This window comes from Cyanistes caeruleus, chromosome 10, assembly GCF_971803275.1.
Source record: "Cyanistes caeruleus chromosome 10, bCyaCae1.hap1.1, whole genome shotgun sequence".
NCBI lineage: Eukaryota > Metazoa > Chordata > Aves > Passeriformes > Paridae > Cyanistes > Cyanistes caeruleus.
This window is the reverse complement of record NC_141710.1, coordinates 17,368,694-17,385,783: the sequence shown is the minus strand read 5'-3', so window position 1 is coordinate 17,385,783 and position 17,090 is coordinate 17,368,694. Positions and strand designations below refer to the sequence as shown.

Genomic DNA, 17,090 nt, shown 5'->3' with positions numbered 1-17,090 from the left:
TATGTGTAGCAGATCTGCTCACATCTGCCAAATAAAACACCAGTGACTTAAAAATGCATTCTGTATTGTCTATGTCAAGTGTTGTTAACATTTTTCAACCGCTTTTCCCCCTGTAAGGCAGCGTTGGAAGGATGGGGATTAATTGTCCCTCAGGAAATGCACTGTTGGCACAGCCACCTCACAGCCCTATGGACTAATTAGGAGCAGAAATTGCAAACAAACATTAATCATTATTTGACCATACCAGCTTTCTTCTGGAACTCAGTTTGGGCACTAAAATACTGTGCACCCCATTAACTTCAACTCCTGCTCCTGCTTTTCCCAGTCCTTGTTTGTGTAGCTGAGTGCCTGCAGGAGCACCACTGATGATGATGAAAGAGGTTCATTCCCATGGATCTGTTGGAATTGATCTCCCAGATGATTGACTCTCCCTAGCCACACATCATTTCCTTCCTTTCTTTTTTCAATCCACTATTGTTCAGTTTTGTTAAAACTGAAAAGAAATGATAAATTTTTCTGCAGGAAATGGGGATCTCCTGAGGGAGTTGGTTTTTTTTTCTTTTTCATATTTTTCTTAACCTAGCAGCATCACTGCATTGCTATCAGAGTGGAAATGTATACAGTACAGGCTGCAGCCTCAGCTATCTGATCTTATATAGCACAATCTACCCATGTACCAATTTGTAACATGTCCAAAGCCTTGTGAAAGCATCCCCATGTGTAGAATTACGTGTCATATTTATTTAATGATAGATTTGCTAATACAGCACCTGCTCAACAGAATTGCAGACTACATTGAAATCAATCGCTGTATGCAAGCTGCTTCTAGCAAATGGGGTAGGATATCTGCCCAGCTGAACTGTGCAGATCTCTGTGTGTTTGGTCATCCTTTTTAACACAGCTATTAATCTGGACTGTCAGACTTTTCAGATACATATTAGATGTTTTCTGTTTCTATTGTGTTTAACTGAATGAAAACTGGTGCCCTCTCTAGACTTGGAACCAAACTGCTGGAAGTCAGTGGGTGTCAGGAGTCAGGGCCTCTGCATAATTAGGGAGAAAATTCAGTTTCCAGCCTAGAGCTCTCTCTAAAGCTTGAGTTTCTTCTTTGTATGCATGTACTGGGTGAGGCATTTAGAGATGTTTGAGCCTGAAAAGGCTGTATTTGGGCTACCACTTTACAGAGATACTTTTCTAGGATGCTTGTGGTTGCAGTGAAGTTCTCTTGGGCTCTGACCTGCTGTCACACTGGGTTGTGTTCTGTTCACCCTCCACATCAGATATGCCTGAGAGAGGGAAAATCCTTTTCCCCTGTGGTATGCTGACCTAAAGCAGCCCCTGGGGAGGAGGAATCTGTGGGAGCACAAGGGTCTTTTTCCCACACCATTTACATCCCCATTGTAACACCACTGGCTTACCTAGACTTCTTCCTGGAGGACTACCACTCCTCAGTGCCCCCAAAATACAAAAAAAATCATTTGTCTATATACATTTCAACAGAATTTCCTTGCTTTTGGAAACTGTTATATTTAATTTGTGTTTTCAATACTCACTTGGAAGCAGGAAGTACTTGAGTCATAAAAGAAGTTTTGTGCGGTGGATACAGCAGATTTGATTTCCATCACAAAAAATGCATGAATCATCAGCTGCAGGAGTATGTCCTGAATGTTTCTGACAGCATCCTCCAGAAAGGTGATCTATAAGTTGAGGTAAACAAAAGAAATCTAGTTAGTTAATGTGCAATTATTTTTTTTTAAGGCACTGGTATAAATGATAATGTAAATAATGTGATATTAAATATTTCATTAATAATAATTAGTTAATGTTTAATTATTGGTTCAGTAAATAAGTTAATGATTCCATATTCTATCAAAGGCTGACATGGGTTATTCTGATCATTACTGGAGGGGAGAGACAGGATTCTTCTGTGATTAATATTAATGTCTTTTATTCATGGTTCTGGATGAAAAATGAAGTGGGTATAAAAACTGATGGTGTTTCTTTAGCTTCAGAGGCAACTTTCATATTGGTGTTACAGGCCCTCACTGTCATAAATCAAACACAATGGTTTATCAGCTCCTTTCCATATACACTTCTTGCTTTTGGTTAAAAGACTATTTTTCAGACCTGCCACAACAGCAAGCTTTACCCGTTCAAGTGTTGGAGAGTTTTCTATAGCAGGAGATTCCAACAGTAAAATTGTTGCTCAGCTGTAAGTGTGCCATCATTGTCACTCTAAAGGGCACTGGTAAATGAAAAATATCTGACAAATTGACAACTTGACAGAGACCCGAGATGGTGAATTAATCCACCTTGGCAGAACACTGTTGATGAATATTTAAATAGGTTAATAGTCAACATAAGAACCCTGAAACCAAATACAGGCTGGCACCAGTAGGGAACAGGTAAATATGATATCTAAATTATACTGTTAGTTGTGTGCTTCAATCTCAGAATGGAAATCAGGCCCTCAAATCTGAAATAAAAAAGTTAATAATCTTCCCTTACAAATAGTTCTTTGAGGAATAGCCTTTTCTATCAAAAGAAGGTGCTCGTTTCTTTAATTTATGTGTGCCCTTACACAGGCAAATCCCCAGTTCCTTGTTCAGCTCAAAGATACATGCATTTAAATAAGAAGATGGGTAAATTCACAAAAGAGAAATATATTAAAAATAAGTGAATCCAATCTGAATTGGCATGGATAAATTTTGAATATATCCATGAGTCTCTCAATTTCTCTGTTCTTTCTCCCAAAATACAATGAGAAATACTCCCTGTTCTGAACTGTGTGACAGATAGACAGGAATGCATTTCTTTGGGGTGGCTTTCATGGTGTTCTTACAGCCAGGATCTGCACTCCTGAGCGTGCCATCAGCCCAGCACCAGAGCTGGAGGTGCAAGAAAATGAGAAGTGAGAAAGGAACATAAGGATGTGTAGCAGTGGTGTAGATGATCCAACCTCAGCTCTTCACTGCGGTACTTTCTGGGTCACCTGAATATCTTTTTGGCAAAATGCAGAAGGGCAATCTCAGCTGGCACCACACACATTTACCTTGCAGAATATCATTAAAAATGTACAAGTTGGACAGTGCACTTTGTCCGTATCACTTTCAGGTACTTTGGGGTGGCATTCCTCCAAAGGGCTGATGCAGCTCAGTAGCAGTGGTTTTTAGCCATCTGTGGGCTCTGTAATGAATTCTTTGACTAACCCTGAATCCTGTTTGGCTCAAGAAAGGCTCCACAGCAGCCAGGCAAGTCGGCTGCCCAGACTGGAATCTATCTGTTGTCTAAGGATAACTCAATTCCATGTTAATAATAAGAGCTAGTGTGGATTAAATCCATTTTCATTGTGTAAATCGAAGAGTGGTTCTTATACAAGCCTGTTCTTGTTCCAATATTAATCAGTATTTTCATTAAACATTGGGATTAGGGAATACTGTGTTATTATATTTGCAGATGATACTAAATGGGAGGCACTTTGCAGAAGAAAAGGTAAATTCAAAAAAAATCTTGGTAAAGCAGGCAAATAGTCTAGGTGGTGTTAAAATAAAAATGGTCATTTAAAAAAAAATAGGAATTATTTAAGAATAATGAATTGCATGAACATTGACTATAAAGGGACCAATTTGGCGTGCCAGAAAAAAGTTTTGAATGTTACAGAGCATACATTTGCAGTAGTCAAAGGTGTAATAGCTATAGGGGGGAAAAAAAAACTTATCTTGTTATGGGTTATACAAATACATGTGAGATAAGTGAAATTATTTTTCCATTGCGTGCAGCACAGATAAGCCCTCAATTAAAGTACCAGCTCTGTTTGATATTTGTAAATTTGGAAAAGAAGTGGCCAGGATAATGTCCAGATGAGAACAAGAAAAAGAACAACATATTTTGTCAGAGAACTTAAGGAAACTGGATCCTGATCTTCAGGTTAAAGAAGTAGGATTATTTTCATATAGTACACAGTAAAGAAGTAGGACTATTTTCATATAGTTCACAGGTATTGCTCAGTATTACACTTCATATTTGGGCCAGGATAAGAAACAAAAAATTTATATATTGGTGAAGAAGATTGAGGTTAGAGATTCAGAAAAACTTAATGCTTTGGGGGATATTGAGCTTTCATGATTGATTTTTAGGATGGATTTAGCTGGTGTAGCAGGCCTTGGGCAGGTGTGTGGGACTGGAAAACTTCTGCCCATTTTATTTTCTAGAAAACAATTGCTTAAGTCCCAACTACTGTCAGTGGTACTGAAATATCTGAATATATTTTTGTGGAACAAGCAAAACTAAGGATAAGCAGAAGAGAAGGAACTACAGTAACTTAAAAAACATGGAAGACTATTTTGCTTGCTGTGGCTGATCATCTAGTGTTTTCTTCCAGATATATTTTAACAAATAGATTCATGGGCAGTATTATATTAAAAAATAAAATAAAATCAGAGAATATTTGGGTCCATTCATCACTATATAAATGAGAATTTTCTCTGCTTAAGAATAATTTTTGTTTTAGAAAGAAAGAAGTAGAAGGAATAGTATATCAGATGTGTACTTCCAAGGAATAACTTCCATAGGGTCTACAGAGTAGGGATAAACCTCCCATGGTCCAGCATTGTTCTGACTCAAGTCAATGAAAAGCCTTCTGGTTTTTTCATCTGGACAATCTCAGAGTTATTTTAGCAATTTGGTTCACATAATGAATTAATTACATAAAATTATAAGCAATTTGTAGACAAATACAAAGAAATTAAATTAACTGGATAAATTATATGCTGTGAACCACTCATCTGTAATACTTACCTTTTGCTATTGTGTACCCTTAGAAATATTCCAAATAAAAAATACAGTTTAACAAAAGTGATTTAAAATATATAATTGTTACAAGATTGTTTAATTGATATGTGGATTATTTTATAAATTTTTGGTGAAATTATTAAATAAATTCCAAAGAATCACATGGAACATATATCACAAAACACAATCACTAGCACAGTCTCTCTTGTTTTTCTGAGTCCAGCATTTAAATCTGCACTGGATGCTGTCCCTCCTGGCTGTTTTTCATTGAGCCAGTGAAATAATTTCAGATTATAGCTGTGGCACAAATCCTAGGGTAAAATCAGAAACAGGGTCAGGTTGCTCACAGGGAATTCAGTGTTCCAATGCTAGAACTGATTTATTAACAACTAGTTTGTTTATAGTTTTCTTTGATATCTTCTGGCTACTTTGAATTATGCATTGTTGACATATCCTCAGCCAACCTCTACTGATATTAATAAAACATTGAAAACAACAGATATTCAACTAAGGACAGAGTAAAAAAATGTTTGAAGACCTCTAGATTTGTTTCAACAGGGTGAGGCTTAATATCTTATAGCAAAAGGATCAGTGCTGTCCATTTGCTGTGATCAAACACAGTACTGTATGAAAACTGGCAGAAGGCTAAAAACCAAACTTTTCATTCTATCAGAACCATTAGCCACTAAAAATGTCTCCTTTCAGAAAGGCAGGAGATTGGGAAACAAAAATAAAAATCTGTGAGGAAATTACTAAATATGGGAGATTTATAGATTTACAGTTGCAGCAGACCTAGATGGAGAAAGTGAGACAGCAGAAAAGGGATTAGGATTAGGATTACTTATGCACTTATATAACATTTGTTCTAAATTTGATTACAGTACTCAGTAAAATGAGAACTCAGTATTCATCATGCACAGCAAAAAACTTCATGTCAGCATCTTCATTTACATTTGCAAAAAATAATTAGGAATCATTTGTAAAATGCTTTAATTATGTTAATCAGACAATGTTTTGCTACACTTTGAAGACATAAAAGATTGTAGGAACTTCAGACAGAGCAACCATATGTTTGTTTGCCTCATATGGCTGTAGGAACATCATCTGTCATGTTCACAGCTATTTTTTTTTTTGTCTGCAGAGTCCCCAGTTATCCCTGCATAGCAGATTGTTGCACCCTACTTCTAGAATACTAGGCCATGAAGGGATTTTTAAAAAATAATAAATAGATGCTCACACCCTCTCAAATTTTGAGTATCCAGCTTTAGATTTATAAAGCTTAAGTGCTAAACACTTCGTATGGGTTTATTTATTCTGCAGATACTTCAGAAACTTGACTGACATGGTAGACAGGTTTTTGAAACTCTGAGCCTGTGTGCCTTTTCTTAAAGTTTAGCTGGAAATTAATTGTGACAGTGTTGTGTGATCAGTGGTACCATGACCAGTCGTTAGACTTTATATATTCTTTTCCTATGTGATACATAACTTGTCTTGAATATAATCCCCAAGCTAAAGGCCAGGAAAGTCTCATTCCCCAAGATCAGTGTAAATCAACCTATCTTACTATATTTATACCAAAAATAAAGAGGAGAGAAAAAAACACAACCAAAAGCCTTTTTTGTGACTGCTGTTCAAAGCCATGAGTGTGAACCAAACACCGATGTGCTGTGTCTGTGTGAGGGAAGCCTGACTGACGTGCACAGCCCAGCCAGGGCTCTGGTGGGAGGGAGGTCAGCAATAGTCAGGAGCCAGCCTGGTATTCCTGGTGGACACACCTACATGGGAGATCTGCCCAGAGGCATGCAGGGTGTTATTAGCACACATGTGAACACATTTGGTTTGGGTGGGAAGGATGGTGGTGAAAGGAAAGCTGGTGGAAAGACAGGTCCCATCACAAATACCAGCTGGAGATGTGATTCATTTTCAGTTTCTGGAGAGCCAAAAACTTTATGGTAAACACTGTGTTGGAAGGAAGAAGTGTTTTTGCCAGCTTATTCTGTTTGGTAGATACTTTTGTAAAACCCTTTTGCTGTATAAAATGCATCTCTGTTAGCAAAAATTGATTTACAGCTGCACTAATGAACAGCCTCTCCAGTCCTGAGCAAGTACAAGTGATTTTATCTTCATCTGTGAGACCCTCACCTACCCACTGATATATCTGAAACCTGTGTTCATGGCCGATGTTGGCAGAACTCTTCTGTTTTGTCCTTTGTCACCCAAGGTGGCTCTCTCAGTTTTCAATGTGGCACTGAAATTTTCTTCACCTCCCCAAGGTGTCTGTCTTGCCTCTCCAAGCCTCTGTCTTGTTTCCTGAGGCATTTGTGTAACCCAGACAAGCTGGAGTTCTGGGCTTTGTCATGGACACGCCTGGGCAAGGAAGTAACCACACAGGAAGTGTAAGACACCTGTACAAAGCAGGTACAGGGGTCAATGGACACAAATTTAATCTCTCAACCTTTAGAAAGGGAGGAACTCACCAATACTGGCTAATATCCTGACACTTACCATTGAGGCATAGGCTTAAATAATGGGGAATTGATGGAAAGCACTGAATTATAAGGCTCTGTAAAATTGTTTTTCCTTTTCCCTTAGATGAGTTGAGAGAAAGGAAGACCCTTGAAAAGGAACCTGTATAATCACAGCTCCTTGCTGCTGGGACAGGTAAGATCCGCAGGCATCCAAGATATGTTTTCAGCATTGAAGCTGGCTACAATCCAGCCAATAGCACAGCAAGGAACACATTCAGAAATACCTGCTTCAGAATTTGAGTGCAATATAGGAACGTGTCAGCTGGTGTTATATGAGCTAACTCAAATACTAAAAATCTGAATCCTGGACAACAAAAAATATGTTAGTTCTGACAAGCTTACTTCATATCTAAATCCCACAGAGATTTATGTGACTTGTAAAGTTTGAACCAGAAGGTGCTTTCAGAAAACCTCAATCCAGTTCAGCAGTTTGCCCTCCAAGACATGGGAAACTGAAGTTCTACGTGAGGGTGCTTGAAATGCTACTTCCCACTACCTGAAGAACATTGCATATAGTAGATGTTACACTATTTTGAAGCAAGCTATTAAACCAAGAGAGAGTGTACAACCATAAACAGAATCTCCATGTTCCTTCCCCACAAAGACCTCAAACTCCTTCCCAAGGTAACATCCCTAGGTGTGTAACTGTTTGTATTACAGTTGTCACGGTAATGTCAGGTGACCGGGGTCAAGAGACCTGGGTACCAGGCCTTGTGTTTATTCTTGAGAATTCAATCTTTCTTTATCCACTCAGTGGTCTTAACTGAGGTGCTACAAAGCAGGAAAAAAAATAATTCCCCATAGAGTTTATAAATTAGAAAAGGACATTGTTATAAAAGGATGAGAATAAGAATGAATTAGTTGGAAAAGTGTAATTTTTAAGTCATTAAAGAAAGAGTCTGAAGAAAAATTCACATTTTAAAAGGTTATTCTTGTTTATGATACAGAATCACAAAATTATGTCACTGTAAAGGATATACTAGAAACTAACTGACTTACCTGAACACATTTTCTAACAAAACCATTGTTTTGCAAGATTATGAGTTCTCCACTTTCCATCAAGACAGGGCCATTGGAAATATTCCTTATTTTATGAGCCCTGGGTTAAAAAAATGTATGTCTTCCCTTAAAAACCAAACAAACAAACAGAAGAACATGAACAATTAGCATTTTATACATCCTGATCATAGCTTCAAGAAGATAAGGGATGGCTTTTCAGGTTTTCCTATTTCTTCCAATCTTGAACAGCTTCCCCAGGGAAAAACAAAACAAAACCACTTTAGAGAAAGCCACAAGCTGAACATTACAGTCTACAGGCAACACTTAATTAAAAAGTTAACAGTGAGGCTGAAAGGGAAGATGAATTTTAATGTTTTCCACAGCTTCCTGTTATCCTGGGGCCTTGCAAACTGAGTAGCACTGATTGTAAGCTCACTTGACTTGCATTTAGCAGCCCAGGCCATTCCACACAGCCAGAGTGTGCAGTCTGAGTCTGCAAAGTGCAGAGCATCTTTTGGTGAAGTTTGGTGCAGTGCAAAGTTCTCTGTGCCTGTCAGTCAGGGGACTGACAGGTTTGACCTTCTGTGTGTCACATGGAGCCCCTCAGCCGGTACTTTGGATCCAGCTCTCTTAAGCTTAATGTGACGGGTAGAAGTTGAAAGCAAAGCTCTCAAGTGAAAGGAAAAAAAACCAAAACAATGGAAGGGTGAGGTTTTATGTCAAGATTGAGGTTTTAAAAACTGAGAGAAAGGGTAAGAGGAAATAAAAAAATACTGCATTATTGTGGAGATCTAGAAAGTGTCTTGGAAATGTCACCTTGTGCATCCTGTCATTTAATCTAATCTTATTTCTTTCAGGGCACAAAAATGAGAGGCAAACTGCATGCAACTTTTCCCTTTAAAAATATTCAGTTCGTTTTCTGTTTTACTTTTTCCCTGAAGACTGGTTGCTCTAGGGAAGAATACACATGTGTCTTTAGATGAAAAGCCTTGTGACTGAAAATCAGCCACTGATTGTCTCTGTATAATTGATGCTTCAGCCAGTGAGTGCTTGAGGAATAAAGATGCCTTGAAGAAACCCTGTGTCTCTCAGGCAGCCCTTCTCTCTATGGATTAGAAACAAAACAGATATTTTTATAGAGTACATTTTTAATTACAACCCTAATTAGCAAGTAAATAATGCATAGATTAAAATACTCAGAGAAATTACAAAATATTTAATTAAAACCAAAGTAATGACTGAGAGGACTTTTACATCAGGAAAATGATACTGTAAGGAATATTACTGTTTTTTGCTACACAAACCTACGTCTGAACCTACATCCCTACTCTGCATCTCTTTGGCTTTGCTGGTTTTCCTGTCCCAAAGGACTGAGGTGTTTTCTAGATGTAACACAAGAATTGAGCTGTCCCAAAGCCAGTGCAGCAGGTGAGACCATCCCCTCTGCTACCACGTGCCTTGCCTGCATTGCAGCAGCGCCCTGGGAGCCTGCGATGGGGCTGGTACATCTGGGGATGGGGCAGGTGAAAGGGCTCAGATGCCAAGCACTTAAGAGTTCTCCAAGGCAGGAATGCTGCAGGCAGCTCAGCCTCTGGCATCAGTGCTGCACTTCCATCTCCTCTTATCATGCACTGGACGTAAAGGGCCCCAAAACACCATTCAAAACTAATGGAAATGTGTGAGTGTCTCGCACAGGAACAAGCTCAGGGAGCAGCATCAGCAGCCCCAGCATCAGTTTGATGGCTGAACGTTCAGGCAGTGATTCTGTGGTTACCAGTGTTTAATTTTATAAACCTAAAAGTAGCACCATTGATTATATAAGAATTACTCATGCACATATAAATAAAAGCTTGCTGGACCTAACATTTAAGTGTGTGTTTTTATGTTTATGTAAATATTTTTTCATCAGACAGCATTTGTATCCTGATCTTGTTAAACAAACATCTGAAATCATTACTCTCATATAAACTTAAGTGGAAAGCTTGGAATCTAATCAAGAGAGCCTGGGCAATGGGTTAAACCTAATCTTTCAGAAGGTGACTTTTTTCCTTTGGCAGGTGCTTTTTTTTCTGTATAAGCCTGCTGTGTGAATTCAGGTGAGACTCCAGGGCACTATTTTAAAGTGGGGTCTCTGATGTGGGAATCTTAATTCTTAATACAGTTGACCTCTGATTTGAGAAGTGCTGGAGTGTTACCGGCTAATCAATATCTGGCTTTGCTGCTCTGCTTCAATTTTCTCTTCTGAAAACTATTTATCTCTCAAGGGTGAGATGAAACTTCATAAGTGTCTAGTGTGGGCTTTTGAGCAATTTAAAAGGTGTCAAGTTTTACTAGGCAGGATGCTAGGAAAGGATGTTTTTTTAGTGCAATTTTTCTGTACATTTGAAAAGGTGCAGTCGGAGCCTTTGCTGCACAGAGCAAAATAATTCCATCCAGCAATATATTTCATCCACTAAAATACAAACATTTTAGAGTGAAAAATACAAACTACAGGGCTCAAATCACTTGCAAATTGCTTCCAAGTTTTGTCTGGTGAAACAGTATCATTACAGCAAATGTAGAACAGACAGCGCCAAGCAGCTTTATGTAACACAACTGCAAGCCATGGAAACAGAGGCTTGCAGAAAGTGCAACTCATACTGGAATTTGGCAGGGACAGAGTGACAAATATTCTTGCGTTTCAGAGTAATGGCATATGAATTTTAGTGTGTAGTGGTCAGGACCCTGTTCTACATCTGATGATAAAAGAGGAGCACAGATATTGAGTGTATCAGCTCAGCTTCTGGCTTAAGGCCACTCTCCAGGCAACGTGCCACAGCTATGAAATCACTCTGTTATTTTCAACTTCACATTAGATGAATAGGGTAGTGCAAGCTGTTTGAAACTCAGCTTTGATGTATTTAAATGTTTTGAAATAATGCCTAGCATTTAATACTGAGTTTTCCTAACATTAGCTTTCCTAAGTGCCTGATAAAAATAGTTTTATTCCCTGCTGTTTAAACGTTATTTTTCTAATTAAATGCAGATGCTTAAACCATCAGCATTCACCACAAGATCCCATTGCTCAGACATTAGATCATCCATCTTAAATCCTAAATTATGTTCTAAATTTCTGTATGAACACTAAAAACTATAGCAGATATGATTATGATTCATTGCTAAAAGTCCTAATTCCCTGGGAACAAATGGGAGCTGTCTTTAATTCAGTGTCAAAATTGTCATTGACTTCAGTGACAACTGTGTTTGGTCACAAATGCCCAGGTCTTTGGGCATCTACTTGGGCATTTACTGCTTAAAATAATCTCCTTTAGTTCTTAGTCAGACAGGCGCAGAAGCTGCAGACTTGTATAGGTGTGTCCAGTGTTTGGCGCTGAACGCTGTTTTGTTTCCAGAAGCAGAAGCTGTTTTCAGAGCAAAATGAGATTTGTCAAGGTTGGGCGGGACCTCTGGAGATCACCCGGCCCAGCCTCCCTGCCAAGGCAGGGTCACCCAGAGCAGGTGACACAGGAACGCGGCCAGGTGGGAAGATTTCTTCCAGTGGAAGATTTCAGAGATCACTGCCTGGCACCAGCGCGTTTCTACACCCGATTTTAACAAACAGCAGCTCATGACAATGCTGCCAGCAGGGCGCTAGATTCTCCAGCACCTGTTCCCGGCTTTGGGAGACCCACACGCCGTGCGCTTGGGATTTAACTTTAAATCACGGCTTATCTGCTGTCTTTTCAAAGTCTTTATTCCAACATATGTATGCTTTGCGCTTTTTGCAAAGAAAACCAAGACAAAACAATCGAGTTGCGAAGTAGCTTCCCTTGGGTAGAACAGGGGGCCCTCGTAGGCTGACGCCCTGGCTGAGGGCGCTGAGCCCTGCCGGGCTGCAGCCGGAGCCTGTGTGGGGAGCTGGAATTTTGCCCGAGGGTCACCCGAGCGCACGCACGGCTCTTGTGCCCGGGAAGCCGCACCTCAGGGCGGCGGAGCGGCCGGAGCACGGCTGCCCAGGCCCGGGGCAGGTCACGGCAGCTCCCCCCTCACGGCTGCTCCGCTCACACCGGGCCCTCTCCCCGCCCCGCCACGTCACTTCCCGGGGCGGCCACAGCCGCCGAGTGTCAGCGGCCGTGCTGTGATGGCGGCGGCAGCCGCGGCTCGGGGCGCCGGCGGGGCTGTGCCGCTCCTGACTCGGCGTGGGCCCCGCGCCATGGGGAGCAGCCGCGGCGGGCGGCTCGCCTGAGGCGGCGACAGCGGAGGGAGGGCGCGGCACTGCCGAGGGAGCCCCGCCGCGGGGGCCGCGACCCGCGCCGCCGGGGATGCTGCGCTGGGTCCGGCAGCAGCTGGTAGGTGCCTCCCTGCACCCCCCGGGCCGGGCGGGCTCTCGGCTCGGCCCCGTCCCGACGGCGCTGCCCGGGCCGCGGGTCCGCGGAGGAAGCAGGAGAGCAGGGCCGGGGTGCGGAGGGTGGAGAGTCCTTCCCCCCTCAGGAGCTGGGGAGACCCGCAGGCTGCACTGGGATCGTTATTGATGGGTTTTTAAATTTTATTTTTAACCCGTATCCGAGGGTTTGGGGTGTTTCGGTTATTTGGCTTTTGGTTGGCTTTTTTTTGTGGGGCTTTTTTTCCCTCGAAACCCCTTGGCACAGAGGACAGCGCATTCCCTTACGTGTGGCCCCCGTTGGGAAGGGCTCCCCAAACTTCCCGGAGAAATGACGGTGCCTTTTTCCCTGGACCGACACTTCGGAGATTCGCTGCTTCTTCCTCCTTCCCGTTGCGAAATGTTTTAAGGCTTTTACACCCGACGTGCGTCTCTCTCAAATATTTCCCCGTACCTGAGCGCTTTGCAGCCGCTGCGTGCTGAGGATTTGAAAGTGAAAGAAATGGAAGGAAAGCATCCGTGAAATGCTTTTGGCGGGGGAAACCGCTTGGAAAAGGCAGCAGTGAGGGTCCCTGTCCCCCCACACAGGCGCTGCTTGATGTGCTGGGTTAGAGCGAGCAGGGGAAACCAGAGGCGGCCGTGGCTGTCACGTCTGTTCTGCTGTAGCAGGGAAGTACATCGAGTTTCACTATTTTAATTTGAAGTATTGGCCGGCTTCTGCCCCGACCAGCATTACCCTACTTGCATTTTCTCTAAGGGAGAAATTATTTCTAAATGATGTATTTGTAAAATAACTTCTTCCATTCATTGGAGTTACTTTCATCACGAATGTTGTCCAGGTTAGTGGAAGAGCTTGCATTAGTTAGGTTTTCAGATTTTCATTGTTAAACTTTTGTCTCACTAATGAGCTAATTTCTTCCATCACTTTTTACTAAAAAAAAGGTAAAATATTTTGTTCTTGCTTTTTTCCTCCTGTTCTTCTCTGTCCTCGTTTCCCATGGCCCATAGATTTTCTCAGTTCTGTCTGAGGCAGAGAGCTTGTGGTGATGGCCTCAGTGCCAGCTTGACGGTGCTCAGTAGTTTGGTCTGACACCAAGAGTTACTGACCTGGAAATTAATTGCTCTGTTTGAGCTCTGACTGCGCTCTTCTGTTCTGTTACAGTCATACACACGTTTTTTAGGGAAAAAAAAAAAACCTGTTTGGTGTAACATAGCTGTCATTTTTTCCACTTGAAGGTGGCTTGAGGTTTGTGCGTGTGGTTTTTAAAGCAGAACTGTGCTACCTTCCTTAGAGTTTAGATTAGAACTGTATCAGGGCTAGCAACTCATGTATCAAACATGGTTGCCTTAATCATTGCAAATAGTATGCTGACCAGCTTTCCAGAAATCTGTTTGCCCTTAATAGAAAGTAAAAGATTAGCGTAACAGGATGAGCAATAAACTTGGCACTTGGAGGTTTTAGTGCTTCTTAAAGGAAACTGGTGGAAAATGACTGCTTAAAACTTGCACTAGTTTTGACAGGGAAGAATCAATGCAATAGAAAAGCAGGACAATAAAAAGTCAAGACTCTTGGCAGATGTCTAAATATGGTACTGATGAGAAAACATTATTGCAATGATACGTGTTTTGTGGGTTTTTTTCCTACAGACATCACAGATGTCAATGGCTTGGTTGTTTCACAGCTCATAAAGATGAAAAATAGCCTAAGATAGGTATCACACTGCATGTTTCTTCCTGAAGACACTCAGACAACTCATCCATGTGTGTAATGGCTGGTTTAACATAGATCCCGCCATATGTTTGCTTCTTCACATGGCTGTGATGTTTAGGTTCTGAAAGAATGTCAGAGGGCTAAAAACACAGGGAAGGGTGCTGACAAAATAACCAGAATGAGTGGGAAGAGTAGGGTGACAGAAATATTCAAATCAAAAGGTGCCAAAATCTGTGTCTGAGAGGAGAAGAGAGGAATGCGTGGGTTTGGATGCCTTTGGAGCGTGCGTTTGTACCTGTGCTTGATGTGGCAGTGGGTTTTAGAAAAGGGTCCTCATCTGCACAGGAGGGTTGGAATCAGGCAAATGTGTGGGAGTGATGCAAGTAGGATGTTGTAGTAATACAAAAGAAAAACGTTGGTGTGCAGAAATGCTGGAAAAGTAGTAAGGGATTGGGGAAAGTGGGAGGGACTGGTACTTTGCTGCAGATGCTTTTAGGTAGTTATTAAGTACTCTCTGTATGAAACCAATGAATTGTTTTGCAACTTCTTGTTTGCTTAAGAGAACAGTATTTCAAATACTGAGTGCTCATGAGTGTGTGGCTTTGAGATCTTGCATTGTTAAGATGGCGGGAGAATGAATTCTGTGAACTTAAAAGTATTGAGAGGACCTGGTATGGAATCCAGACTCTTTTAGCTGTTTTGAAAGTGGTGACTTTGCTGTGCTTTCTCTGTGGAGACCTGTGCATGCCTGTGAAGCTACAGAAAGGGATAGAAAGTCATGAACAGTTGTTTGAGGTGACATGCTGGGAATGTAGGACTTCGTTCATTCTTATTATTGTCTTACAAGTCCATAACAGCTTTTAAACTGAGGTGTTAGATGTTTTTTTAGTGATTTATTGTATCTAAGAAATTGGTGACAATAGTTCAGCCTTCAGTGCCTATGTGGCACAAATCATCAGGTTTGGTATCTTGGCCTTCAGTCTGGTTTTCTCGCTCCAAAACAATAGACACCACCCTGCAGAGACAGTTTATCAGTTTTTTTCCACCTAATGCTGCCTCATGCTAAATAAGCTGCATAGTAAGTCATTAACTTTCTAGTTAATGTGATGTTATAATATGTAGTTAATAGTTGGAAGTACTTAGGTCTTAGTAATGAAAAAATACAGAGCTAAATGGAGTTACAATTCATGGCTTTGGGTAAAATGCCGTGACAAAGACTAGCTTTGGGTGGGAGAGATTTTGGGTTCCAGCTCTGTTACCTTTAGATCTCTGAGAGCAGTAGGCATGTGGATTTGGAGGGTTGCATAACGCCACAGGCACAGCCAACTCTGCTTGAAAAAAGCAACCAGATAAACAACAGTTGATAGGAAGCATCATTACTATTCAGGAATAGCATAGTATGTTTTATTTGCATTTCCAGATACAATGGGTTAGACCTCATGGCAAATCAGTCTACAAAGAGCTGTTGTGGCTCCCGTGGTTGAGTTTGTGCAGTACCAACACAAAAATGAGAGTACAGTGACATTTGTAACACCCAGGGACTTTCTGTTCCACATCTCTTTTGGTGGGTTTCTGACAGCATTTGGGCTGTGCTGCTCTCTGATGGTGCACATGGAGTGCAGAAGCTGTTGCAGTGCTATTAACAGAATGTACTGACACCTTCAGTTGTCTGGCAAGAAGGTCTCTGAAAATTGTGGTAGAATGCCCTTGTATGTATGATTTTAGCTGCCTAATTTTAAATTATTAGTTCTGTCAATTGGAGAAGGGTCTCAGGATTTCTCTTCTACTACTGTTATAAGGAGTTTGAGCTTTTGATGTGTTGTCTAACAGCTCAGTGAAGTACAAAGGATACTGCATGAAGAGCTGTCTGCCTGGCCGCTCTTTTATAAATGACAGTTCAAGACGAGTGTTGTGTTGGATTTGGCAGAGTCTCTTTGCCGTTTAAGGACCTGAATGTTGTAGTGCACAACAGCTTTAATACTGTGGAGAGCTGGGTATTTGGGCAAATGCAGCTTTCTTATTTAACTGTAAATCAAAGATAAAATCTATAGATTGACTGTAAAACCTAGTTACCAGACTACTTTATTTATTTTGTGTTTATAAGAAGGTTCAGACTGGGAGGGATGTAAGTTTATCAAGTCCAGAAGTTCTGCATTGGCTGCATTGAGGGGTGATCACAGGGAATGTTTTTGACTGTGCTGTGTAGGTAGTGCCTGTCACACCTCACACCCTCCACAGCCAGCACAATGTCTGTAGGAGGGTTCATCTTCTAGATGTGTTCTAATGAAAAATTTCTACTAATAAGGGAATGTCCTCAAATAGATTAACACTAAGGGATTGTATGTCTGGGATGTGTTGGTTTTTTTTTCCTTTCAGATGCTGGTTACTGTTAAGATGTTTTGAGAGGACAGATGGTATTTTGTAATACCTTGCAGTTACTGGCATTCTGAACAAGGTGGACAGCATTTATCTCATTGTTTGTACTGACAAATGTGTATTATTTTCACTTAATCATTTTACTGAATGAAGTTACTGCCTTTCCCGCCCTCCTAGAATTTCCTCTACTTTCTGAATGCCAAAAGCATGTTAAACTAGTTCAGTGACTGAGAATCTAGCTTCTGAAATCACCTTGCTGTTCTAGAGTACAATTTCCCCCTCTTATTTGTCAGTGAAACCTCTTCCCCTTTCTGGCTAAAACTAA

The 17,090-nt window shown here is 41.0% G+C and overlaps 1 protein-coding gene across 20 annotated transcripts in view; it reads left to right on the top strand.

The window, feature by feature from the left end:
* Positions 1 to 17,090, top strand: part of ATP11B (ATPase phospholipid transporting 11B (putative)) — a 265,918-nt gene that overhangs the window by 187,534 nt on the left and 61,294 nt on the right. For 6 of the 20 annotated variants that reach the window (XR_015274534.1, XR_015274537.1, XM_086844001.1 and 3 more), the window contains exon 1: positions 12,525 to 12,646. Coding sequence is in view for 10 of the 20 variants with exons in the window: in XM_086844001.1 (XP_086700127.1) it covers positions 12,620 to 12,646 (27 nt within the window). In the remaining 10 variants the exon portion in view is untranslated. Of the gene's footprint in view, positions 1 to 7,383; positions 7,453 to 12,426; positions 12,470 to 12,510; positions 12,647 to 17,090 lie in introns of those variants that run through there. The other 14 variants (XR_015274535.1, XR_015274536.1, XM_086844003.1 and 11 more) reach the window with 5 other exon arrangements.